This window comes from Labrus bergylta, chromosome 6 (genome assembly GCF_963930695.1).
Source record: "Labrus bergylta chromosome 6, fLabBer1.1, whole genome shotgun sequence".
In the NCBI taxonomy this organism is placed as follows: Eukaryota; Metazoa; Chordata; class Actinopteri; order Labriformes; family Labridae; genus Labrus; species Labrus bergylta.
In genome coordinates this window covers 14,832,399-14,857,744 of record NC_089200.1, presented here as the reverse complement: position 1 = coordinate 14,857,744, position 25,346 = coordinate 14,832,399, and the positions used below count along the sequence as shown (strand labels likewise).

The 25,346-nt window shown below is 39.1% G+C and overlaps 3 protein-coding genes across 10 annotated transcripts in view; all 3 read right to left on the bottom strand.

Moving 5' to 3' along the window:
• Window positions 1-1,043, bottom strand: part of LOC109987951 (arf-GAP with coiled-coil, ANK repeat and PH domain-containing protein 2) — a 46,958-nt gene extending 45,915 nt beyond the window's left edge. For 5 of the 7 annotated variants that reach the window (XM_065955805.1, XM_065955807.1, XM_020639237.3 and 2 more), the window contains exon 1: window positions 625-1,043. In XM_065955805.1, the coding sequence (XP_065811877.1) occupies window positions 625-677 (53 nt within the window). In that variant the 5' untranslated portion in view covers window positions 678-1,043. The remainder of the gene's footprint in view (window positions 1-624) is intronic. The other 2 variants (XM_065955808.1, XM_065955809.1) reach the window with 1 other exon arrangement.
• Window positions 1,044-2,973: 1,930 nt separating this feature from the next.
• Window positions 2,974-19,414, bottom strand: ppp1r2 (protein phosphatase 1, regulatory (inhibitor) subunit 2). 2 transcript variants are annotated; one of them, XM_020639270.3, is made up of 6 exons: window positions 19,049-19,414; window positions 11,562-11,669; window positions 10,806-10,889; window positions 8,110-8,222; window positions 6,157-6,330; window positions 2,974-5,473 (listed from the first exon to the last, which is right to left on the bottom strand). In XM_020639270.3, the coding sequence occupies exons 1-6, from the start codon at window positions 19,177-19,179 to the stop codon at window positions 5,454-5,456; spliced, it is 630 nt and encodes a 209-aa protein (XP_020494926.1). In that variant the 5' UTR covers window positions 19,180-19,414; the 3' UTR covers window positions 2,974-5,453. The 2 variants fall into 2 exon arrangements, with proteins under 2 accessions (XP_020494926.1, XP_020494927.1); XM_020639271.3 differs by having other exon boundaries at window positions 2,974-5,470.
• Window positions 19,415-20,051: 637 nt separating this feature from the next.
• On the bottom strand, window positions 20,052-24,647 carry LOC109987981 (protein ANKUB1). Its single transcript, XM_029278344.2, has 6 exons — window positions 24,518-24,647; window positions 24,006-24,149; window positions 22,484-22,700; window positions 22,117-22,231; window positions 21,118-22,041; window positions 20,052-20,650 (listed from the first exon to the last, which is right to left on the bottom strand). The coding sequence occupies exons 1-6, from the start codon at window positions 24,605-24,607 to the stop codon at window positions 20,569-20,571; spliced, it is 1,572 nt and encodes a 523-aa protein (XP_029134177.2). The 5' UTR covers window positions 24,608-24,647; the 3' UTR covers window positions 20,052-20,568.
• Between the last annotated feature and the right edge of the window lie 699 nt (window positions 24,648-25,346).

The window sequence follows — 25,346 nt, the reverse complement described above, 5'->3', positions numbered from 1 at the left end:
GGAATTGCTTATAATTCTTGTAATAACGCAGGTAGTTAAGTAGTCCACATAATGGGAGAGTCTGAGGGTGCACAACATATGCCTAAAAGATTCATTGTTAAGTCAAGAAAAGCATTATCTACACCTACTGATCCAGGATCAAAAAAACATTTGTCTGTTGCAGCAGCCCTTGACTACTTTCCTGCTTTGTACCTTTGTAATTACATATATAGCACAATAATCAAGGCTTGGATACTTGGATACAGAATCACACGGTATGCTTGACATTACAGACAATGCCAAATGAAGGGTGCTACCACAGCATGCAACTTCCTGCATTTTTTTTTGTTTTAATATCCAGTATACATGAACCCATTCCTGCATCATTAAAGTAATAAGAAATGGCACTAGACCAGCTTTCTGCTGCTCTTATGAGTTTACCACACTGGTCAGGGAGTTTGTGTTGGTTTCCTCCCCAGCTGCCCCCCCCCCCCAAGCTTTCTTAGTGACAAAAATAGACAAAGTGGCAGGCAGCAAACAGCAAGCTAGTTACTGCTGATTAGCTCGGGTTAGCAGAAAAGCTAGACGAATACTTTTCAAAATTACAAAAGAACTACAAAACGGGACTTGGCCGTCATCACTCACCTGAACCGCGGGGAGTCCTTCAAGCATTCCTCGAAATCCACAGTTATCTTCATTTTGCCGCAGTGAGTGAAACCCGCAGTGTTAGAGGCTCTCCTTTGATTACACACAATAATCCAGACTGACAGTCTTTCTTGCTGATTAGCTTGTTTGCTAACGTTACTGTACCTCTGTCCACTCTGTCACTACTCAGCTAGCCAGCTAGCCTCAGAGGCCAGCAGCTATGGGTAAAAAGTCGCGGCACAGCGACCATAAAAAAAAGTCTCTGTATTGAATGTATGGTAGCAAAAAAAAAAAATGCTACAAACGTATATCAGACGCAGTGGTCAGTCGTGAAAACAGAAAGTGTCGTCCGGTAGCTAGGTCATAGCAGCCAGTGAGAGAGGAGCTTCTCTTCAACGCAGAGACTACACACTGACACACAAAGATCGTCTACACAGAGACAGATGAGTCACTTACCAACGTGATATGGTAATTCGTTTTTTTCATCCCTTTTTTTTAATTGGGTTTTGAAACATTTTTTTTTTTTATAAAAAAATCTCAAAAGTGCTTTGTCACTTTGAATACACAGCCATAAACAAAACAAGAACATTCCCAATGATATGTTTTTTTTTTTGAATATCTAAAAGGCATTTATGTCAGTCAGATGCAGACCATAGGGAAGATTAGAAATCACATTTTAGAGAGAAGTAGGTTATGAGGAGTCTTAAATTTATTTTAGTCCAACAAACTGCAATGCGCTTTTTGATCTGTTGTTGACTGTTATGGTGATAATATTTACTTTAATTGGATTTGTACATGTGTTTTGTGTTTCCACCCTGTCAATCTGTTTGCAGGACAAGTTTTCCTGTCAATAGGTTATTGAACCATTATTTTGAAATGTTTTAAATAGAATTTATTCTGCCATTGAGGAATTAACTGAATGTGTAAAATAACTGTATGGAACCTACAAAATATTATTGTGGGTTTCAGTCACAGTCTATGGTTTTAGTACTGTAAGTGTTTCTAAAATTCTGGGAACTTTTTTAAGTAAATGTGTTTAGATAAATGCTGAAATTTGAAAGCTAATACACCTTACATTCATGAAATCCGAATAATTACAGATAATTGTTAATTCCCTATCGGCTTCCTGGCTATGTAACCACACCATAAATGTATTGTCTATCCGGCAGCGAAAACCAAGCAAGAGTAATTCCTCTTTCTTTTTTTTTACAATCTTTGTATCAGTTGACAAGCGCTTCCTGATCCATTGGAATTACCGGTGACGCTCCCTGGACGGAGAGCCAGGACGGGACGGCCTTCCCATTTCTTACACTGCTTACACTGCTAGATAAAAACAAAAATGTCCAGTTAACTTCATATTCTACACTTACTTAAACGTCATCAAGACTGATGTGCTTGATAGTCTACGTGTTATTCCTATCTCTTGGCTACACTTGGGTTGAAATTCCGTTTCACGGTTCACGAAAATCCCGCAGAAGATGCGTTTATTCTTAGCTGTAAATCCATCTGAGACCAAACATGCAGGATAATCCTGGCAGGAACACGTTCTCCAGATTTATCCTATTAGAATGACTAGAAATGCAAAGAAAAGTAAAAGATGTGTTGTGTAATCTCGCCATCTGGTGTTGGTAGAGGGACACTGTCTTCAAATCTGAAACCTATCCACTGGCTGTAGTTTACAGGCATTACAAATTACTAAATTTGGGCCAGAAACAGGCCTAACTAATTCTGTGTCTGACGTTTTTGTGTGATTGTTTGTTTTGCAGATCATAAAGCAAAACAAACAAACACACAAAGATACATCAATACCAATTTCAGTCACTTTCACAAGGTCCTTAAATCTCCTCATAGTAGCTTCAAGTGACCTCTACTTAACAATGTGAGGTACACTATACTGCAACTTAAATAATAGGACTGCCACTTACATACTAGGACAGAATATGGGCATAATTAATACCTGATTGTTTTAACACACAGGTCAGTCAAATAACAACTCTAACCTCATGACATTCTACTTCTAAGCTTAGATGTTTTTTTTTTTTACCCGATTGCCATGAGTATTGCCAAAGCTAACATTTAAGCATTACCTCTTTGTATCGTTGCTCAGAAGCAAAACCTTCAAAGGAGAGACGGACAGATCAGAAACTATGAGATGGAAATTATTTCTAAACAACGGCATCGCTAACCACCACACTAACATGCTGCCTGGCTGAGCTGTGAGGCTTTATCCACTTTAGTACATTGTGTTGGCTGTTTGGTCTGAAAGATATCTGCCTAGTCGTTCAACCATTTATGCATCGTTCCCCTTTTAGAAAATTATTTCGATCAATGATAATCCATGACAGAAAGTAGTTCCTAACAACATTTTTTTTTTAATGATAGGCGACAAAAAATAAAACGGAATACACACAATTTGATGATTTCGAACATGCAAACTGGAAATACAAAAAAAATCTGTCAAATCCACGTCATTTTGAGACAGACAGAGAGCAGTCACATGGGACTGCACGACTGTCTGTCATCCACAGAGTACAAACAGGGGCAGAGGTGGGCCAAAAACAAACAAACAAACAAGAGAGACAGCTGACAATGATGAAGCAGGAAGCAGAAAGAAAAAAAGAACAGCAACTTGGACCATAGCCTGTTCACTGTTTTACACACTTACACATAAATACATCAGAGGCACATTCGACAGGTATAAACCACCTACAAGGTGATTGTGTCAGTCATATTTGGGACGATTTTGTCCTTTTGTCAAGAGTGATAAGATGAACCAATAACTTCAGCTTCTCCGCTGTCGTCTCCTTTTGTTTACAAATTCAGTGATCAAAAGTAGAGGACAAAAGAATCGTCAACACCTGTATTTTAAACACATGTATTCCTGTTTCTCTACAATGATCACGTGTCAATCAACTGCTCAGATGTGAGCTTGTTAGTTGGCGGAAATGGTCACGAAGGCTCACAAAGTTGCTGGAGACAAAAACGACACGGAACACAACAAGAACAAAAGAAAATGCTGTGGGGTGTTTGCAGGAGTCATACCTTTTGTTTTAAGATGTTTTGTGTTTCCATAATAAAGAGCTCAACACTTTCAATCCAAGTGAGGAATTAAAGGGTTAGAAACAAATAAAGAGATCAAAACACAAGACAAACTCTGGGTTCCTATGTACTGTTCTCTCAGGGTATTCAGTCATCTCTCAATGTTCTGTTCATTTCCTTTTTTTGTTGTCAAATCCCTCATGCTTTAAGACTTGATAGTAAGCGAATAGACACTCTGAGGAACCCCAGACATAAAAAAAAAATTAAATCATCGAAACACCTCCAATAAATGTCCTTTTGTTTTGAACTAATACCAGTAGCATCAACTCTTTGTTTCACATTTCTCAGCTGCTTTGGACAGGACAACGATCATTATGATAGATATACAGTAAGGTGAAGTCTGATGAGGAATTAAACACCAACGACACGACTGTGCCTTCCTCAAAAGAAAAGCGGTTACAATATCTGTTTTGGTGTGAAGCTCCTGAGAATTCAGTCATACAACTTATTTCAGTGAGCGCACATTAGAGCGATGGTTTGTTCCTTGTCAGATCTACATCAAAGCCTGTTGTCGAAAGCTGTAACATCTCTTGTCGTATACATCAGTAGCACATGCTATTCCTGCTTTTGCTGTCCCCTCCTGCCATCTGAAAGTGATAAACCATCTTGAGAGACAGATGATTAGAGACTAACAAAATGAACTATACGGTAATCTGCACATAAAAGCTCAATGTATTAGTGAATCCAATCTGAAAAGTGGCAACGCTCTGTTCAGGTACACCTTTTGTTTTGCAAGATTTTAAATGAGGTGTTGCGTGGAGTTGTTGCTTGTGATGAGAGAATGGAAATAAATCAGTATGACAAAGTCGATTAAGTGCCAATGTTATACTTACAATTTGTGTTTTTTTTAATTTGCTTTACTGTACAGTTAACTGCATCCAAAGAGAGACAGCACAGCATACACATCCATTGTACACAATGTTAATATTCTAATGTCAAACTGAGTCTGTATGCAGGTCATGTTGTCTTGTGCTGTTAGGCTATGAATTGCTCCTAGTTTATCACAACATTGTCATGTTTATAATGAATACTTAAATAAAAGTAAGCATTGTGTACAAAACAGAGTGCTTCACCTGTCATCAAGTCATCCATCTTTTGTCACTTTAAGAAATGAAGGAGAGGGGACAATGCAGCAGAGATAGGTCACAAAGCAAAATACAAGTAAAAGCCTTCTGCAGTGCACCGAGTGCGAGTGCAGTCGTCATGTCTCAGATATGCCTTTAGTGAGGCCGAGGGGTTTCCCCTGGCTTCCTCCAGGGCTGACGTACAGGCTCTGTGGCTTGGACACTGTGGAGCGACCAGCTAGGAGTTCTTGTTATCCAGACGTTTTTATTTGTTTTTTCTTTTCTTTTTTTTCTTTTTTTTTTTAAAAAGGCCTTGATCCTCCTTTCAAGGTCGTGATCACAGATCCTCCTGTGTGACGCCGGTCCAGATGAGGTGGGAGGGGAATTTCTTGGCAACAGGATAGCGAGGAGGAAGAGGGAGAAACAGTCTTTACTTGTGTGTTGTACTGACTGGGAGTTGAAAAACCAGCGAGGTTATATTGCACAGTTCTACGGAGATATAGAGATTAACAGGTGATGTGTGGAGGTTATTGGTTGTTGAGGGTTGTTATGAGAGTGGTGAAGCGGCGTCAGCTGGCGGCCCAGCATTATAGACACACGGGGCGGTAGCATTGTCTGTCTGGATGTTGAGCCCGACACACCTGAAGGTTTAAAGAATGACCTCATCTACGAGTCCAGAGAGTCTGCTGGAGAAGAGAGGGGGGGATAGTGGATAGAGAAAAAAAGAAAAGAAAAAAAAGAGTTATTTTTCATTTTGGCTTTCTACTCTGATTTGAAATATAGTTTCTTGTGGAAATGTATCAGTTTCATGATTTAAATTGATTAGTCTCATCCAACAAAAACTTCACATCTAGCTTCGGTCAAATTTGACTGCAGATGGTAAGTAATTCACACTGAAGTGATTCATACTCTTTTAACTTTTGATGATTTCTCTGGGTTTAATGCAGTTTCCTTTTTTCTAATTCACTTTCTATTTCATTGCTACATTTTTAAGCAAAGTAAAAACTTAGTAATTCTAGTTTTTTTTACCGACACAGAACTAAAAGTGGTAAGCCTTCATTTTGTCATAACAAATAAAAAGGTATTTCTAAGTCTGATCAGTTTGCATTAGATAAAGCCTGGGCCATTATATTAACCTATTGTGCTCATTAACTGTGGGTTGGGACTTCCTCCTGATGTACAGGTCTTCTAACGACACCTACATAGACAGCCTGCATCAGTGCTAAAAGTCATTCTTTCTGAACATCCTCACTTCAGTGTTAATGTCGCAAAGTGCACACCATCATATCACACAAACAAAAAAAAGCCTGGACTGTAAACTGTCCATATTGTTTATTTTGTTGTAGGGACACAGTCTCCCTCTCCTCACCTTCCTGTGGGGGGTCAACATTGATCTCCTCCGTCTCCTCTGTGTCGTCCCTCATCTCTTCATCCAAATCTTCGTCTTCCTCCAGCTCGCTGGCGATGAGCTGGCGGGCCAGTTTGATGTTTAGGCCCTCATTGTAATGCATCTTCCTCATCATCTTAAAATGGTTCTTTTTGGCTGCAGAGGAAGAGTGTTAAAGTTCATATAAATATATGAAGGCATATAGTGCTGAAGACTTTAAGAAAACTAAACCCACTACCAGCAGAGGGAACCTGTACTGATGAAACCCTGCCTTAAACCTTTTTATACGTACACGTTTACTTTGAAAAGGGGTCAAACTCTAAATGGGACAGTGAGGCTTATTTTAGTAAACATCATCATGAGTTGGCTGAAATCTTGAGCTGGATGGTAACTGCACTAAAATAAGGTTAAAGCTGACTTTCTGGGCTCTGCGTCAATGAGTCGGAGTGATGGACTGCTCACTAATCTGGCAAGAAGAAGTCAATGTCCATACAGCCTAGGACTGGTAGGATTCAAAGTAAACACTGAAGGTTTTACAGAGGTCTTTTCTTCCTGGCACTGCAGATCTTTAAGGAAAAGTAAACCACACACAGCTGGGTTTTTTTTTTTGCCTCTCTGTCTATGTTGAAATGGTCCTGGCATAAACCTGTAGACTATTTCATGTATTTTTTGCTGACTACACACAGAAGTAAAGACGAGAACAAACTTGATTAAAAAAAAAGGAAAATCTTGCATTCTCCCTCTGCAACTCTAAAAGTGAAGGTTACATTTTTCTATAGGTGGTGAAAGTTGGCACGTCCACCACTCTGTGTCAAAAACTGCTGAGGCTTCAGCTCTGAAGTTGGACCATATCGATCGGCGCTGCAGTTTCCAAAATGTTCACTTGCTTTTACTGTACCTGTGTAGTTCAGATATAAAATGTCTAACATTGAAATGGTGCAGACAAATTCACCCTGTCAAAATTCTGCAGCATGGGCACAGCTCGAAAGATTCCTGAGAGAGAGAGAGGGGTGTTCACGTGTGTGAGTGTGTGTGCGTGTGTGTGTGTGTGTATGTTGGTTGGTGTGTGTGTGTGCGCGTGCGCGTGTGCATGCATGCATGAGTACTCATAGTTGGATAAGGTCAAAGAACGGTCAAAAACATATTGACAGTGTGTGTGTCTGTGTGTGTGTGTGTGTGTGTGTGTCTGTGTGTGTGTGTCTGTGTCTGTATGTGTGTGTGTGTGTGTGTGTGTGTGTGTGTGTGTGTGTGTGTCTGTCTGTCTTAAGGGGAGGCAGTAAAGGTCGAGAGCTAACAGAACACTCAGGCCCTCTCCCAAAACGATCGCTTTCAGCCAGCACATCACTGCAGACTGTCCCTCAGCGTTCAGTCACCCTCACAGGTGAAGAGGACACTTTGCATGAAGGTGGTGTGTATAAATAAACAGGCGGGGAGGGAATCACAGGGTAACTCACAATACGATACGACCATATCATGATACAGCGTTTCTGTGATAACTGCTATATTGAAAGATGTATCACAATATCAGATTAACTGAAGAACAAAAAGTCCCCTTATAAGGTAAAGGGCGGGATTAATATGTATATTCACTGCAGTTTGGTGCCAGTTTCACCTTTTATCATGCTTCATCTTGTAACTTCTTGTCACTGCTGTCTGAGATTATCCATCTGTTGCTTCCTCTTTCATCTTGCTGTCATCCTCTTCCTTGGTAAATTAAGTTCCATTCTTGTTTCCCTCATTTATGTTACAAGTGTCACTATGAGGAGTTGGATTAGAGGGCCATATTTCTTTTATATAATCAAAATCGACATTTGACAGCAGCAATTAAATAACTGTATCACAGGAGTCAGGACGAAGATATTTTGCCGCACAATGTTCAGCCCCACCCGAAGCCATTACCGTGGCTACTAATATCACCACCTCTCATTAGAATACCTTGTTCTTCAGGAGTAAGCTCATCTTCCTCTTCCTCACTGCTTTCTTCTTCTTCTTCCTCATCTTCTTCCTTCATGAGAAAGCGAGGCTCTGCGCCCTCAGCTGCAACCAGCCTTAAAAGAAAAGAAAAACAGACAGAAAAAATATTAAGAAATGTAAATTAATTGGCTCTTTTTAGATTCCTTCATTCCTTCTTTACCCAGGTTTTGAACATATAGAGTAGTAGTTCACCAAGTAGAAACAGAAAAATATCAGGAGCTCCTCCTAATGTCACTGTGGAGCGATTAAAATAACTTCAGAAAAAAGCTTTTTATGGAGAGAACCAGACATGAGAGACACACAGATGGAGAGATATGGGGCAAGGGGGAGGGAAGAGTAGGCAAGGTGAGAGTAGAGAGATGTGAGCGTGTGTGTGAGTACTCGAGCATGCGACAAAAATAACAAGAGTTACTACCCACTTCTTTCACTCTTACAAAGAGCAAACGGCAGAGGACTAAATGAATAATGGTTCACGGCTCAACGGATGGTAGTGAATCACTGCTATGGCCTTCGGGGGAGGAGGAGGAGGCTTTATTTCTAGTGTACTACTACAAACACAGTCAAACTGACCTGAGTCACACAGAAAGAAGACCTAATTTTCTAGAATTTCAGGGCGCAGCAGTGATAGTATCAAATGGACGACACAAAGGAGACTGGCTGGCAATATGAAGGTGAAAGTATTGAAGCTCTGGGATACATTTAAGAGCAGCATGGATGAGAGGAGAGATTCAGAGCGGAAAGAGACAAAACAAGAGTATACGAGGAAAAAAAAGCAGCAGTTGTTCTAGCTGGAGAATTAAGAGTAAAACAATGAAAGGCACTCGGTGGAAGTAAACAAAGGCGGCTAATTGACTTGCAGGCCGGGAGCTAATCACGATCATCTCTGTGGAACACACACACACTCAAACTAGTTGGCCCCATCTCTCCATCAGTGCAATTATGTAAGCACGATGGCCCAGAGCAAATACTTCAAGCTCCCATTCCCCTCCAGGAGACAACTCTGAGTGGCACTTATGCCTTTTTTTTTTTTTTTTTAAACACAGGGTGACTTTTGAAGTTTGATTAACTTAAAATTATTAATGGATTAGTACTTTTTCGGGGAAGTTGCTTATATAATAGTTTGTCGATTTATAAAATTCAAAATACAGTTTCACCATGGCTTTTGCTTTAAGACAAACTTCATCACATTGAATTGTAAACAGCTTTCTTTGGGTTTTTGGGCAGCATGTCTGTCTGACTGAAAGAGAGAGTGTTTCAAGCTGTTCCTGGCATTGCATAACTCTCCTACCCCTGGAATTCATGGCTGATGGGAAACACCCATGAAGCCATTGTCTATTGATCAGCAGCTAGTGATGCAGAGAGTAACCACGCAGGAAGCATTTCTATGAAATAAAAGAAAAGAAATGCGAACAAAAAGATGATGATAACTAACAAACAGTGCACTGCTAACCTCCACAACATGTCTTTTTGGTTTATTATTTATGTTTGCATGTCTATTCGTGCATTGTATACAATAAATCCTGTTTTACATATGTTTTTTTTTTTTTTTTTTTTTTTTACACATTTTCATTGTTGCTGCATTAAAACATCTGGTAGTGTAGTAGATAATAACAAACTGTATTAGGACACACATACATGAGAAAAAGTTTCATCAAATCTGTATGATATACGCAAATAAGTAGCAGATTATATATATGTGTGCTTTCTGTGGGCAGCCCCCTCACTCTGAGACCTCTCCATTAATGCATGTCCATAGGATCCTGTTTGTGCATGTTTGTGTAGCATGTTCATTAAACACAGTGTAAAAACTGAATTTCCTCTCGCGGGAACATGAAATTAATAATAAATAAATTGCTCTCTACTCTGCAGGCGCATGAACTGCAGGTGTAGGTAATCAGAGACAGAGAGAGACGTCTTGCATGGAATATGATTTAGTGGAATTGTGAGTGAAACTTTTAAAATTGTGCTGTGTGTGTGTTTTGGGTATACTGAAAGGCGGGGTCCTGTTGGCTGGCGGGCATCCACTCCAAATGAATGGTAGAGGAAACGCTGAACAGAAACATCCATCCATGCAAAACACAGTTCACTGTAAAGTTTGAACAAAGCCTCGAGGCAAATATTTCACATGAGGCTTTTAACTCAAGTCACTCGAGTAATTCAAGCAATTAATGGGAATGATTTCAGCCCTCATCCATATGTTGCTTATCTGGGCTACTCTTGACATGAGCCATGCGACTGGATGTTTGTAAATTGTTTTTTTAAATAGTCCCTCACCTGTCTTACAAACTGATCTTTCCCAGAGACGGTGAAAGACTCCCACATTGCAGACATTTTCTTTCACATCTGACCATGAATACAAATCAGTTTGTCAAACAGGTGACTCCTTCTGCCCAATAAAAAGCTTTTTCTCTGACTCAGCAGTCAGGTGTACGACCTGGCATGCATTCAATTGACACAACAGACACACATCAGTGCACGCCAGATGATTTGCAATTGGTCCGGTGTTTGTCAGGAGTGCTGACATTGACCAGCACCAATGTTCAACTGATGCATCAGTGTATCCCTAATTTCTACTTCATCAAAGTCTAAGAATGCTAAAAACAGAAGAAAAAAATAAATAAATCCAATACACAACTCCTTCCACAAGAAATTCTTACTTTGATGCCAAGTCGTCAGCTGCGAGTCCACCGTTGCCTTCTGAGTCGCTCAGCGCCCCCTCGTCTTCGTCGTCTCCCACCATCCTGAAATATTGAAATCAGCAGGAAAAAAGTTAAGTCCCAAATGAAGAAAAAGGAATACAGACACAAACAGAGGCAGATAGCCAAGCATGACCAAAGAGAGAGGTAGGACACAGAGGGTAAGGAAGACAGAGAGAGGACTGAGTGAACAAAGAGGAAAGTACTGTGCCAGTAGGTGACCTTCCTTGCAGCACCCTGACATATTGGATTACAAACCTGCTGAGACATCCCTGTACCACCAACACAAACACACACAAACACACATTTCAATTCAAGACAAAGGCCCAGCTCTGAAATTGATGTCTGATTATTTATTTATATTTTAACTTGTTTTTAATGAAAGGTTTATAGTAGTCTCTAGAACAGCCTTTCGCAGTAAGACTGACACAGCCCACTTTGGGGAAAAAAAATGATTCATGGTGCCCATAAACTCAGGGGGTGGGGTTTGGCGGGCGGTGTCTTCCATCAAACATTTTTTTGAAAAATCACAAACATACCAAGGGTAGGTTACAAATCATTGTTGTATTTTATGTAGTAATATTATATAATTGACCACTCAGACTATTACTAACAACTTCAATCTGCTATCACTGCCTCGCTTTAGTGGTCTTTGCCAAAACTGACCAATGACATAGATGAGACAGACAAAGGGACATTTTGTAAGAAGCCTCTGACCTGTTATAAGGTGTGCTGGGTTCATCTATCTTCATCAGGCCGTAGTCTTTGTCCGCTGGGTGGTAAGTGGCCAGGATGTTCATCTCATCCCATTTCTGGGATTTCTTCCTGAAGAAGGATCAAAGAAAAAAAAAAGAAACTTTGAGAAGTATGTAATGACTAAGTGGCATCACCATGCATCCTGCACCAGCTTCCCCACCCGCAACCAACACATCACACACAGTCCTCCCGGGGGAGTGACCTGATTTAATCTAGGACTGAATGTACCCCAGTTGTCACCCAGACTGAGTATTTGCCAGACCACACAGACAGAAATGTCACAAGCAAATTCTGATTAGGAAGTGACATGGTATTTTTCTTCGGTCTTTAGTTTACTAATATTTGGGTGGTGTTGTTTATTTAGTTATTCAAAACGTTTTGTGTATTTAGAATAGGGTTTAGGGTAATATTTTCTTTTGCTAGTTATTGTTTCGTAATTTTAGTTTTGCATTAGTATTTTTGTTAGGTATTTGAGTAACAATGTGGGCACCGGAGGTAATTTAGGTAAGAGGCAGGTAGAGGACCAGCATGCACCTGGGTGGGCCTATGGTTTTTTTTACCAGCACAAGAGAGGTGGCCAGATCCATCATTTCTTTGTTCTGTTGTTTGTTTGATGCTTTCAACCAAATAAACCACCAGAAACGCAGATCTTTTGAATGGACATTGGACTTCTTTTGCCTGCGTTCATCACACCCCCATGGTGCATCAGTGTTCATTTGATTATGTTTGATATAAGTTTATTTTGAATAGCCACTAGTCATCCTGACTGAAGTGATACAATTATTGAATCGCTGGTTCTAAATATCTATATTTTAATACATTTAAAACACACTTATCAATTACAGAATAACTGCTGTACCATAATGGTCGGCCACAAATCGCATATTGATATATCAAATGGTATCGTGAGTTACTCTGTAATTCCCGCCTCTACTCAGAAGTGAGGAATGGTCTTAGCCTTAAGGTTGATCCGCAGTGAAAGGGCAGAAGTTAAACAACAGTTGGTGGTTGTTAGATTTATGACAATGGGTCTATTCTCAGCTGGAGAATACAATTTTTAAACTCTAATGCTCCATTGGGGTTTTTGTTATAACTTTCACAAATCCCTGCTGCCCTTTTTAAATCCCTACAGAAAGTGAAAAGAAACAAAGACAAATTCAGTACTGACTGAGAAATACTGCTCAAGAGGATAAAGAGAACAACTGCCATTATACTGCAGCTCAAATAAAGGACGTGGAAACCTGCAGTTTTCAGAAATGTATACATATCGTAGGCTCAAACTTTTTATTGTGTCACACTTTTGTAATGTTATAATTTTCCTACAAACTACACCAAAGCTACAAATCTAGCTGCGTCTGGGAGTCATCTTGCTGGATCTTAATCAACTGTGCTCCTCCTAGCCTCTGCTGAAAAGGTTCAGTGTGTCTGTCTGACACTGTTCGTTGAACAAAACGTTGAGTTTCGTAAGAGTCGTCAAAACGTCAAGCAGAGCGGGGAAACAAGAGAGAGAGATGCTAAAACCCTCCGCTTGCAAGTGGGTGTCCTACTGAGGTCCAAGATGCACCACAAATCAGAGGAAGTATACAGTAAGGAATCAACCTTCATATCTATTCTTGTCAATGTCATATAGGTACACACTTGAGCCTGAAATAAACTTATAATGCAGAATAACAAAGGTGTCATCTTGGCCTGCACCAATTCTGCATCAGCAGTAAAAAGTGATATGCGAGTGAACTGCTACGAGTAAGAGCCAGTTAAACAGTCGTCTAACAACTCCTACCTTCCCTCTAAACTAAAGTGAGAAACAAATCATCTCCGTTTCTGCAATTTAGAAATGTTCCCTAATGATAAGAAATGTCTTTTTCTTTTTTTGATGAACTGTGAAGCCAGTTTGGCAGAGGTCTGAAACTCCATTTATTGTTAATTATTGATGTTAATCTTTTAATTGCATTTTTATGTCAACTTTAATTTGAAAAATGATTATCGAAACCCTTAACTTCCCGATAAAGTGTCCAGGCCAATTTACTAACACACATATGCACCTGTTCTTTATAAAATATACCTTCAATTTGCTGCATCTACATCCTAAGAATATATGAATTTAATAGAAAGGCTTTGTGTAAGGATACAGACTTTCATATCCTGCTACTTAGAAAACATAGGATAGGAAAAATATATCTTTAGCAAAGAAAAAACGACTGACAGAAATTGTGGCAATGTGTGTGTGTGTGTGTGTGTGTGTGTGTGTGTGTGTGTGTGTGTGTGTGTGTGTGTGTGTGTGTGTGTGTGTGTGTGTGTGTGTGTGTGTGTGTGTGGTTACACAATGCATCCCTGAAGTAGCCAACCAAACCTGTGTTTGGTCAGTCACTCATTCATGACAAAAAATTGAACAACAACGTTGATGCACCTGAGGAGGCCCAATTACGAGCTCACGTAAATATAGAGCTGTATCTCTTATGTAAGGTGACTACCTCTCCAGGGTGGTCAACAGCTGGCGACATAACGCTTCAGGAAAACTCATTAAATAGAGTGAGTCATCATTGAGAGCTGAGCTCTGCTATCAGGTAGCATTGTCAGAGGTTAGTGAGGAAAGGTCTGGACGTGTGCTCTCAACTACAGTGAACCCACCACCGGCAACATCAGCTAGCCCTTTTTTCACAGTGGAGTAAGTGGCAGGTCAAATGGAAAACAATATTCTGCTTTCATGTCCAGAAACAATTCAAAGTAGCTTGGGCTAGTAGTGTTAACGGAAAAAATTACCTGTGTATATTGGTATATCGGTATGACAGGATGTTTTTTTTTTTTTTCTAATAATAATTTTAAAAAACTTAATGATTTGAGATTTTCTGCAGTTGTTGGTATTTACTCATGAAGGGCTCAAATCACTGCTTTGTTGGCACATTTCTCAGGCAGCATTAAGCAGAATAAAAGATTACACAAAGTTTGATAGATAGCCAACTAGATTTAGGACTAAAACTGTTTCTTAAGCCTCTGTCATCTGTCCAGACTTTGGAGAAAAAGCGAACCAGATGAGAATTACAGGGAATAAGGAGGGAATGAACATTAGAAAATAGTTCTCACTTTATATATTTGGTGGAGACAATCTAAACTGTACCAAAGGCCAAAAGCCTCAGCTTCAACATTTTATCATTTTAAATATTTGCTTTAATATCAGTATCAGTGAACATCTTCATTATAGTCAGTATCATAAAACCCACAGGGGCTGTTGTGCTAATTATTACCCATCTCTGTGAACAGAAGAACACAGGAGATTATAAAGAATAGTTCCTTAGTTTTACTACCTGTCCTTAAACCGGTTACTGCTTTCTTATCACTGACCAGAGGTTTTTAGACACCTGTTGGTTGACTCCTCCATATCCAGATAGATCTTGTAAATTGCACAGTCAGGCTGAGGCTAGCTAGACATTATAGGAGAGATTGAGTTACATGGAAGTGCCCATGAATTATATATTAGGTGTGGGGCTCATACATCACTGTTAACTAAATAACAGTGGTTGATTGAGGGGATAACAAAAGTGACAATCACAAACGGGTTAAAAGATGGAACACAGGCCTTACGATGCCAACAGGAAAAAAACATGGGAGCTTGTGTGTTCCTGTATGAAGTATACTGTTTCATTTTTAATGTACATACCTTCTTTTTTTTTTTTTTAAACAAACTTAACTATAAATGCAAATATTGACAATTATTTTATATTTCCAACTGACTTCAGCTGAGTATGGTCATGCCCCCCTCCTCCCCCGACATAAGAAACACTCCTGGAAACAATAGAAACTGCTGAGTGTTACATCATCTGGGTCCATGTTCTTCCAACAAATCATGGAAGGAAGCTGAATAATTGTTTGAACATGGACAGGTGGTCAGAATCAATGCTTGGATGGTATTTGTAGAGCTAGTTCAGGATATCCTCTGGGTACTGTAGAAGAGCAAGAAGGCAATGTCTTACGTTCCAAACAAGAGCGGCAGATAAAGAAAACATGTTTGTGCTTTTATCAAGCTCCATGTGCGCACTGCTGCCCTGAAGAACGGTGAATAAAAAGCTTGTCTAATGCTTGAATAGTTAAGATCTTGTATATTTTTAATTTGAAAAAAAGTGAGAAATCTTAAAATATTTTTCCAAATAGTCAGAATTGGAGTATGTACAGATATGATAGTATGTGTTATGTGTGTTCATACAGACTGATAAAAGAGAATATACTTGCTTTAAATTCAGCCCCGACTGTGGCAGCTTGTTACAGCATATCCAGCCTGTGTGCTTCTCCTTGGATTCGGTGCTGAACTGCACACAGGAACCTTCCAGAAAACTATTTTTCCTCCACTTCCTCATCACTCAAAGAAAGACTATTTTTGTACCAACACAGAAAAAGCTTGATTCACTGTTGGGAATGGAATCCATTAATAACTGCTGCCATCCTTCAATGGCCTAATTTCTCATGCTGCAGCTCAGAGAGGACTGGTAGTAATGTCTGGACCTGCCAGCAACCAGAGTTGGTTATCTTCAAGGATAACTGGTCGAATATATATATGCTTCAAAAAGCTGATCAATTATGATATGGATATACAGTGTAAACCAAGTGTTGTATCATGAATGATCTAAATGATCAAAACATCATACAACTAGAATATTTGTTCTAATGACACCTTTTTTCACTTTGATTGTATTTCTACTTAGAGTAATTAACACATTTGATTCTATGAAAAACTAATGATACTGCCAACGTCAACCTTTATAGTTTTCAAAATCTCAAGCTAGCAGCCCAGATTTAGCAGCATTTGGCTGGTGGGCGTTGTTAATTAGTCACCCCGCCTGTAAATCAGACCAGACTTTTTGTGTTTTGTTGTTTTTTTAAGACTTAATCAAATTGGTCTATTATAAGCCACATTTGTTGGCAAGCTGTTCAAGATAATGCTGCCTAGATGATACAAATAACTAAAAATATCCAAAGATGTGTTTTATCCTGAGCATTTCATATTTTCCAAAGCTTTAAAACAGATGAAAGAAATGCATTTTGTGATTGCAAAAAAAAAAAGCATCCTTTTCATCCTATTTTTTTAGCATGATGCATAATTAACTTGGCAACTCAAATCATTTGTTATCAACCAAAGAGAGAACTCAAACACTTGTCATTTCACTATCAAAAATAATGCAACCTTTGCAACAGTCTCATTTTGGTGAATACAACCAAAGTCAACAACATCACTCAGGGAATATGTTCAGAGTTTACCTCAAGGCAAAGAAGAAACTGAGAGATGGCTGTGGGAGAGCGAAGCACTGATGTGACTTCACATGGACCAGTTTGTGATGTTGGGTGCTGTAAGTGTCTCTGGCACAGTGAAAGTGTCCATGTCTATGACATCAACGCACGGGAGAAGGCAAGGCTCTCCACAGATACCAACTATTATGCAGTCCAAGAAAACTTTTCACAATCTGCATATGTTAGGTGAATATGGGCCAAAATGAGTGTTCACCCTGCCAAAATTCTTAACCTCACATGAGGCATCCCCATGTCCACTGCACATGCTTGACATGTTGGAGGTGTTTTCTACTGTGAGTGGATTAATGGGCCATACTATCATCTTGACCATCAGGAAGTTATCCCATGTGGCTTGTGATGTCCTCCAGCAATCGAATGTGTGCTTGGATTTACAGGTGTAAAGGTCCGTTGTAACTGTTTTACACAAGTGTGTTTTATTTATTGCATTTATTTTTCAAGCTTGCTTAATTATTTAAGTACATTTTTGAGTTTTTTTTATTACACTCTAGCATTTACTCATTTCTTTTAATTGTGTTAGCTTCTTAGAAAACACAAGTTTGTTGATTTTAACAGTCTTGTATTGCATCTCTCTGATTGATTTGTTGTCCATCATTGAATTGATCCTGTAATGACTCGATGTCATTGTAAATGAGGGTTGCCCCTCAATGATCTCTTGAGTAGAATTAAAGGTTGAATGAATGAACATAAGATGTATTAAGAAAACGAAGGCTGACAGCAAGTCTCCAACAGCAGTCTCATGAGATGGTGAGACTGTCAAATATTCTTAAGAGTATTCTTGTGTAGAGCCTTTACAACATATTGCTTCTTTTGTTGACAAAGACTGCGACTTACTGCGTATGTCACTGCAAGCCTACAACACCACTGACAGTGTCATATCTAACATACTGTGAAGTGTTTGTTGCCAGAGATCTTCATGGATCACCTCTTTAAACAAGCTTTTAATGTATGATTGTGATGTATTTTCTGTTTTCTGTAGTTTACCTTTATTGCTGTTATCGTTACTGTTGTTATCTTTATGATTTGTTTGTAATGCTGCGATGTCAGTCAGTCCTTACTGTGCTGTTCTTTATGTTTTAACCATTGTAAAGTGTCTTTGAGTTTTTAAAAGCACTTATTAATAAAATGCATTATTATTATTACTATTATAAATGGTTTAGGCACTTCTATTTGTATGACTCATGTTGCATGTCAAAGGCTTGGAGAAACATATGTAACTGTTTTTGTTTTTTTAGAAAAGGAGGTAGTTATATGCTCATCACAAAGGTGCAGGGCCGTGCAAAAACAGCAGACTGAGGAAGAAGACAAGCTCGAAACGTTGTGATTGTGACAAAATCCAAACTTTTTCTGGCATTTGAGCAAGTGTGCAGGCTTATCTTATTCCTCAGTCTATCGGATTTAAAAAAAAAAAAAAATTTCATTCCCATTATTTTGTTCAGTTTTACCACCATAACACGTTTGGGGTGGTTTTGAGTTGTATTGGAGAAGCCATACACTTGAACAATGTGGTTTTTCATGATTGTCTAACAATTTATGGTAGCAGTCTATGATATTTTTTTTTAAATGATTGCACAAAATAGTAAAGGATATTCAAAGCTTGCTGTCAAACAAGAAGACAGGCGGGTGCTGGGTTACATGGGGACATATGAGGGGACACAGAGTTAGTCTATGTTCATTAGAGCCTGAACTGCTGTAATTTGCCCTATTATGGTCATCTTTGTCTGGCAGCTTGAGGCTGTTAAACAATATTTAAATCGACTTTTTTTTAATCAAAACTACGTCAAGCAAATCAACCAAGATATTTTTGAGTTATGGAGTTTGTTATTGACAGATTGGACATCAACATTGCGTTACCTACCACGGATATGTGACTATTATTGGCTAGCGAAAAAAAGGCTAACATGGCCAATGGCTCTTAGGTTAACCTCAGCGCTTGGTTTTTGTCAATAGATTTTTTTTTTAATCAGGGTGGAAACGCCACCTGATAGTCTCATGAAACAAAAAAAAACTACACTGTTATAATACATGCTGTTTACTAAGCGGTGACGTCCCAGTTAGCCGGACACGGGAGCGCCACTGGAGAGGCTAACAAGTGTTAAGCTAGCTGATGTTACTTTGCAAAACCTCGTCACGAAAGTAAAGCGAAAACTTACTGTTGGTCATCTTCTGAGAGCCCGGGGGCTTGTTCAGGGACCTCTGCTTGCACGTCGTCCTGCTTGCATTTGACGTTTGTCCCGCTGTTCTTGTTTTTCAGTATGCCTTTTATCGGCCGGGGAGCTGCCATTCCCAACACGCTGGCTGTCAGACCCGGCAGACTCGATTATATCTCTTCAAATTAATTCCTAATTGTGTGATTTACTCGCTCTGTTTTGCAAAAAGAGGATCCCGTTTAATCATGTTCCTCGTCACAAGTCAGTGCTCGTCCGCAAACTCTGGAGAAACACAGGCAGGATCCAGTGCGATGTGACGGTTCCGCATGTCTACTCCCCGGTTATTCGCTGAGTGGCGGGGCAGCAGCACTACTAGCGGGTAGGCTCGTCTTTTAAAGCATCGCGAGATTTAGACACGCGATTTCATTCATCGTGACAAATGAAAAACCCAAATCGCGAAATCCAAAATCAAACCTACAACTTTTTTTGCAATTAAATGCCGTAAAAGTCAACATGGTTACATTTTCTGTGAATTTGTTGTTTTGTGCATTTTTTGGGGTTCATTTATTCAAAATTATTTATACAGGATTTGGTTGACAATTCACAATCACTCATTTGAATAAATTCTCAACCACTGAGCTTTGAATTATGCTTTTTTTTTTCAATTTTCTTGTTTTGACTTTTAAAATACCTTTACTTTTAATTACCTGACTATTTACATATCTAAAAAAATGTCAATGATATAATTATAGTTTTAATAGCAGGCTAAACAAAGCAAGCCACCTTTAAGACCAACTCTTTTCTTTCATCTTCCAAGTTTTTTAAATTCGCAGCAAAGCTGTACTCTGAAACGTATAGTGAGCATTATGATATAGGCTATAAGGAATGCAGTAGGCTATGTAAGTTCTATTTAGTCATGTATTCGGGCCAAGGCCAAACAGTTTAACTGCAGGTGAAATGGTCTGACTTTGCACTGTGTTTAAAAATTAATGACACGTATCTCCAATTCTATTTTTTAGCTATTTATTTTCCAACCATCAGCAACAGTAGCTGTAGATGTGAAAAAACAAATCATCATAGGTTAACTTGCATGTGCTCACAGTAACTTCCCAAGAAAAAAAAGTACAAATTAAATAATATAAGTTTGTCCTTTAACTGGTCCAACTCTTTCTAAATGTAAAATGCCATCTCCGTGATAAAGCTTTACATAAAACACTACCATACAATACAAGTCTCGTCATTACTTGGACTTTTGTCAACATTTAATTGCGACTATGAATCCCTAAACTTCAGGCATGCATGAAAAGAAAATAAATCTTTTTCTGTATCCATTTTGTCTTTCAATTTCTCTTTCTTTTGAAAGCATCTGAAGGGAAATTTTGAAATGAAGATAAATGTTTATTCCACAATATGCCTGAAATAAACTTCTCAGTTGTCAATCTGAAGGATTCTTCATTGTCTGTCCTTTAGTCATCCAACTGGAGATCTGGAATTGTACTGTGGCAAAAAAAAATCCTCGGGAATCATTCCATGGTGTGGGCTCGCTTCCTGATCAGGGTCCGTGCTATTTTCAGCTGCTTCAACCAAGGTTTCTCTGTGAATGTACTGGAAGAGAAATATGCATTAGACACTTTCAAGTGGAGCTGTGATATTTTCAAATTACTATTATGTTGTGTTTTTGCTATGATACTGTGTTTTTAATGACACTACTGTCAAAAAATGACACAATCCAAAGCTTAGGTTTACGCCAGTATAGTTAAGTTAAGTTATTTTGATATTCCAAAGCAGACCATTTAGCAAAAAGTATGAAGTGCAGGCGTCAACCTTAAGCCCCTACAGCACCTTCACATGAACAAGTTACCACATTCATAAAACAATTATAAAACTAACGTCTTTAACAATAGTATAAAATGAACTAGTAACAGACAGAAATATGGACTAAAGATCATGTTTGGTGTTGATGATTTTACTACAAATAAAAGAGATTTTGCCATAACGAACTATAACTACCCTTTGCCATATCAGATGTGTTATTATTGCACTAATTAATGGTGTGTACAAAGCAGAGAGACCTGGCTGTAGTCAAGCAGTACATGGCATTTTCTCTTGGTGTTCGACAACAGTGGTGAGCGAGGGACTCCAGAGACACAGTTGCAATACGTGAAGATTTAGGCGACACATCAACACACCCCGGCCTGGTGACATTTTTTCTGGTGATTGGCGGGAGAGCAAACTTCCACTTGTTGGAGCAGCTGTCTTCCTCACTGTCTTCCTCCAACTGGCCATCCTTTCTTCTGTTTAAGTCTTGTTGCCACTTTTTCTGCATCTCTATGGAGTCTGCAGGGTTCACAGGCTGCAGGCTTGGTAGTGGTGCTCTTCTAAATATGAGGTCTGAAATTGAACACAAGTTGCTATTTGGAGTTAAGGGCTGCAAAGCTTTGGCCTTAATCCCTCTACTTAGTTTTGTCATAGATTTTCGGGATTTGGAGGACATATTTGGATGGTTGAAACCATCTACCAGTTCCTTATCCTCCACCCTGGCTTTAAAGGCAGCACTGGTGTATTGGCCTTTATTAGAAGCTGCCCTTTTCTGCCCAAAACTCATCCAACGTTTTACTTGGAGATACAAACGCATGGGCAGGGAGATGTTTGACAGGGATACTACTGAGTAAACCTTGTTGGCTAGGTAGCGCACACAATCTCTGTCCCCCTGCTGAAGAGCAACTTTCAAAGGGTCCTGTCCTTCAGGGTCCCTACAAGCCAAGTTCAGAGGGTTCTTGTTGATGAAGAGTTTGAGGATGAGGAGCTGACTGCTCTCTGCAGCAATGTGGATGGGACACTTTCCGGTGTCTCTGTGGGAGGTTTGGTGGCACCACATGCGGTATGGATGGACCCCTACTGGATCCTCAGCACGCACCCCCCTCTCTAGCAGCCAGCCTGCCATATCCAGATGTCCTAAAGAGGAAGCGATGTAAAGGGCAACCTGCAGCTGAAACCTGGAGACACAAAGAACAATCCTTATGGATTAGCTGCAACACTTCTGCCTTTTAGTCATGCAGAACATTTCTGACCTCATCACTGGTTTCTTCTCTGATAGGTGGCTTTGCACTGTCAGTCTGTGACCCATGAGGCAACCCTGAAGGAACTCCACCCATCCATCCCATGTGTCCAAACGGAGAGTCGCTCCTTAGAATAAAAAAAAAAAAAGGCACAGAATTCAAACAAATCAAATTGTAAGTTCCGAACTGTTTGTATGCTTTGGAGAGGGGACACTTAAAGTTGACTTGAAAGTTAGACCACAGGTAGCTTTATCAGAGCTTTAGCTTCAGAAACTCAAACTCTTCCAAATCTGTTGAGTGACAAGGGCCAATAAAGAACTACTGTAAGTCTCTCTATAACTATCTATTAAAAAAAGATGAAAGAGAAAGCAGGCCATACCCACTTCAATGGCATAGTCTTGCAGATGGTTGCAGTCATAGAGCTGCAGACCAGCAGGTGTGCTCAGTCTGAAGGTGCTGACAGGGAGGCCACTTTGCTTGGACACCACACTCTTTAATCCAGCAACAGACATTTGAAGAAGAGCATTGCTTCCCATAATTAGGAAGGTTTTCCCTGTCACGGCATTGAACACACGCATCAAAGGTCTTTGTTCACTCTGAAAAAAAATAGGTAGAAAGGTACAATGGCCCTGCAGTTAGAAGTTGTAATCACTGTAGTCACAAAAGGGAAGGACTTCCTGTGAGTAATTTGAAAATGAAACCCCTTTACATCTGCTAAAACTGCTCAAATTTAAATGTGGACTATAATCAATTTTACATTTTTACTTTCAACTTCCGATTGAACTGTTTTGAACTCTTGTGATAGGATAAAACATATTCCTTGACCACCAAGTATCAGCCTTTACCTCTTGACACAACACAAAAAGAATGCAACAGAAAGGGCAAAGGGTTTTCTGCCACTTAGTGGATACAACTTTGAACCATAATTAAGAGTTTATTGCTGCTTAATGTCAAGTTAAAGATTAACATAGACAATATACATGTTAAAATTGTCAAGAAAATCTTGCAGAGCGAAGTATAGATCTAAAGCAATAGCACACCGTACATGCGAAGGACTTCAACAAATATGTTAATATAAGTCTATTTTAACCATTAGTCTAGTTATCCATTAAAGTGGGAAAAACACACATCACTCAAACAAAACAAAAGATGTTAAATGTCAGAGCACAGTGACGCAAACCAGGCATTTAAAGGTCTTGTGAGTGAATTTAGACTGACACACTCAGAGGTCTGTTGAAAACAACTATTTTTATGAGAGGATGTTAAATGGTGACAAAGGCTGAAAAGGGACACACACACACACACACACACACACACAAAAGCACACACACAAACTTGCTTTCCAATGTCAACTTTTACTAACAGTTGCCCTGGTGACAATTCAGCGACGTATCCCAAACAAAAAAAACTGAATAATGGGGACAGACTAAAGTTCTCAGATAGCCATGAACTCATTTGCCTCTGAGCTGACACATGCATGGGAACATCTTGTTCTGTGGTAAAACACCTGCGTCTGTTATAAAATGAATTCCATATGAAGATGTCTTTGAAGAAAAATATTACCAAGTGATGAATATGTATGCAGTATACTTATTTTAGAAGCACAAAATTAAAAGATGAAGAATAACATTTTAGATGTTTTAGAAGTTTATTGTCAGCGTTGTATGTGAATGGACTGCAGCTGCCTCACATTTAAGAAGAATAAAGCTCTCATGACAACAAGAATAAACCCTAATCAAGTGGTGATGAAGATGATACCAAATACTTCAGAATTTGAAAGGGACAACTGCACTGCAATTACTAGTAGAGGCAAATAACTTACTGAAAAAAGTAAAATAATCGCTTCACCATCCTCTCCCGAAACAGCTATAAATCTCTAAACCCTTAAAATAATTGTATACCTTTATCAGACATTGGATGACACTGCCACTTCTGATGTCCACGTCGCACAGAGCCCATGCGTCCTGCAGCGCTGCACCACCATAACTCAGCTCCAGGTACTGCCGGCTCGGTTTGTCGTCAGAGAAGTGCACAAGAAAATGTTCCTACAGAGAAGGACAGAGAGGACATTTAGGGTGAGCTTTGCTAGAATTTTGACTAAGAAATCAAACATATCACTTAGACCTTGTTCAGTGTCTGCTTTCCCAAGTAAGCTGGATAGAGGGGGGAAGTAACTTTTACCATAACATTAAAGATAACTCATGACAGTCTAGTGTAAGTGTTATTTTTTACTGCATGCACAAACAATAAAATGTCAAATTGCACAGTGCTAATGCATACACCACAAACATTCAATTTCCCTCTACAAAAACATCCAAATTATTCAGTAGATTTCCAAAATGCCATCAAAACTTGTCAAGAAATTAAGGTAACAGTGGTGGTGATTTACTAATGTTGAATTTTTTTTTATCACCTTAACCATCTGCTTCATTGCCCCCACAGTCTGATCTGCATGGACATCAAAAGTTTCACAGGAGCCTTCGAAGCTGATCACGACTCTCATGGTCAGGACATCCGTCCTCCGTCAGTTTGGCTTCTTTGTGGTGCTCTGGTCATAGTGAGAAGTGTGTGTGGTAAGTTGTTGAAGGAAAGTCATTGTGGGGAGGGGTCAGGAGTTGGATAGGGAGGGTTTGGGAAGACCAATAAAACTGCAAAGTGGTAGAACAAGTCACTAAAAGCCACAGTTTTTTCATCTGAATTGTCTGAAAGCTGACCAATAAGTTTAATCTTCATTTTCCGTTTGGTATGTTTGTCAAGTTATTGAGTTCCATAATGACAATGTTTTATTAATATGTTGTAAGATTTTAACACCCCACAGGGATAAAGTGAATCTTCCAAAGTAATGTAAAATAGAAATGATGAAAAGGGTGACACATATTTGTATTGTTTTAAAAAACAAAAAGCATTAGTATTAACCCCATCTAGAAGGGTCATGCCTACATTATAAACATGTTTGTTTATTTTTTTCTCCTTCTGAATCAACTAGGCTATAATGTATGTTAGGAGGTTTAGTCATTTATAATAGCTATGCTTAACAAATCAGTTATTAAGCCACAGAAATAGAGCTTGGTTTGGTCTGGTTTCATCTTTAAACCACTTTATACCACTTCTGTTTTACAGTCTCAGTAGTGTCAAGTCCAAGTGTTTATACTACATAAATTAGTTTAAATAACAAACACACAACAATGAATTATGGGTTTTAGGTTTCTATTGTAATTAAAAGTTTATTTTTCACTTCCTTC

Coding starts and splice junctions, on each gene's coding strand:
- ppp1r2 (XM_020639270.3), bottom strand. CDS start 19,179: ATGGCAGCTCCCCGGCCGATAAAAGGCATACTGAAAAACAAGAACAGC. Junction 8,223..10,805: donor GCTGACGACTTGGCATCAAA/GTAAGAATTTCT, acceptor TTTTCTTTTAAG/GCTGGTTGCAGCTGAGGGCG. Junction 5,474..6,156: donor TGTTGACCCCCCACAGGAAG/GTGAGGAGAGGG, acceptor TCTCTTCTCCAG/CAGACTCTCTGGACTCGTAG.
- LOC109987981 (XM_029278344.2), bottom strand. CDS start 24,607: ATGAGAGTCGTGATCAGCTTCGAAGGCTCCTGTGAAACTTTTGATGTC. Junction 24,150..24,517: donor CAATGAAGCAGATGGTTAAG/GTGATAAAAAAA, acceptor CCTTCTCTGTAG/GAACATTTTCTTGTGCACTT. Junction 20,651..21,117: donor TACTGCTTGACTACAGCCAG/GTCTCTCTGCTT, acceptor TTTCTCTTCCAG/TACATTCACAGAGAAACCTT.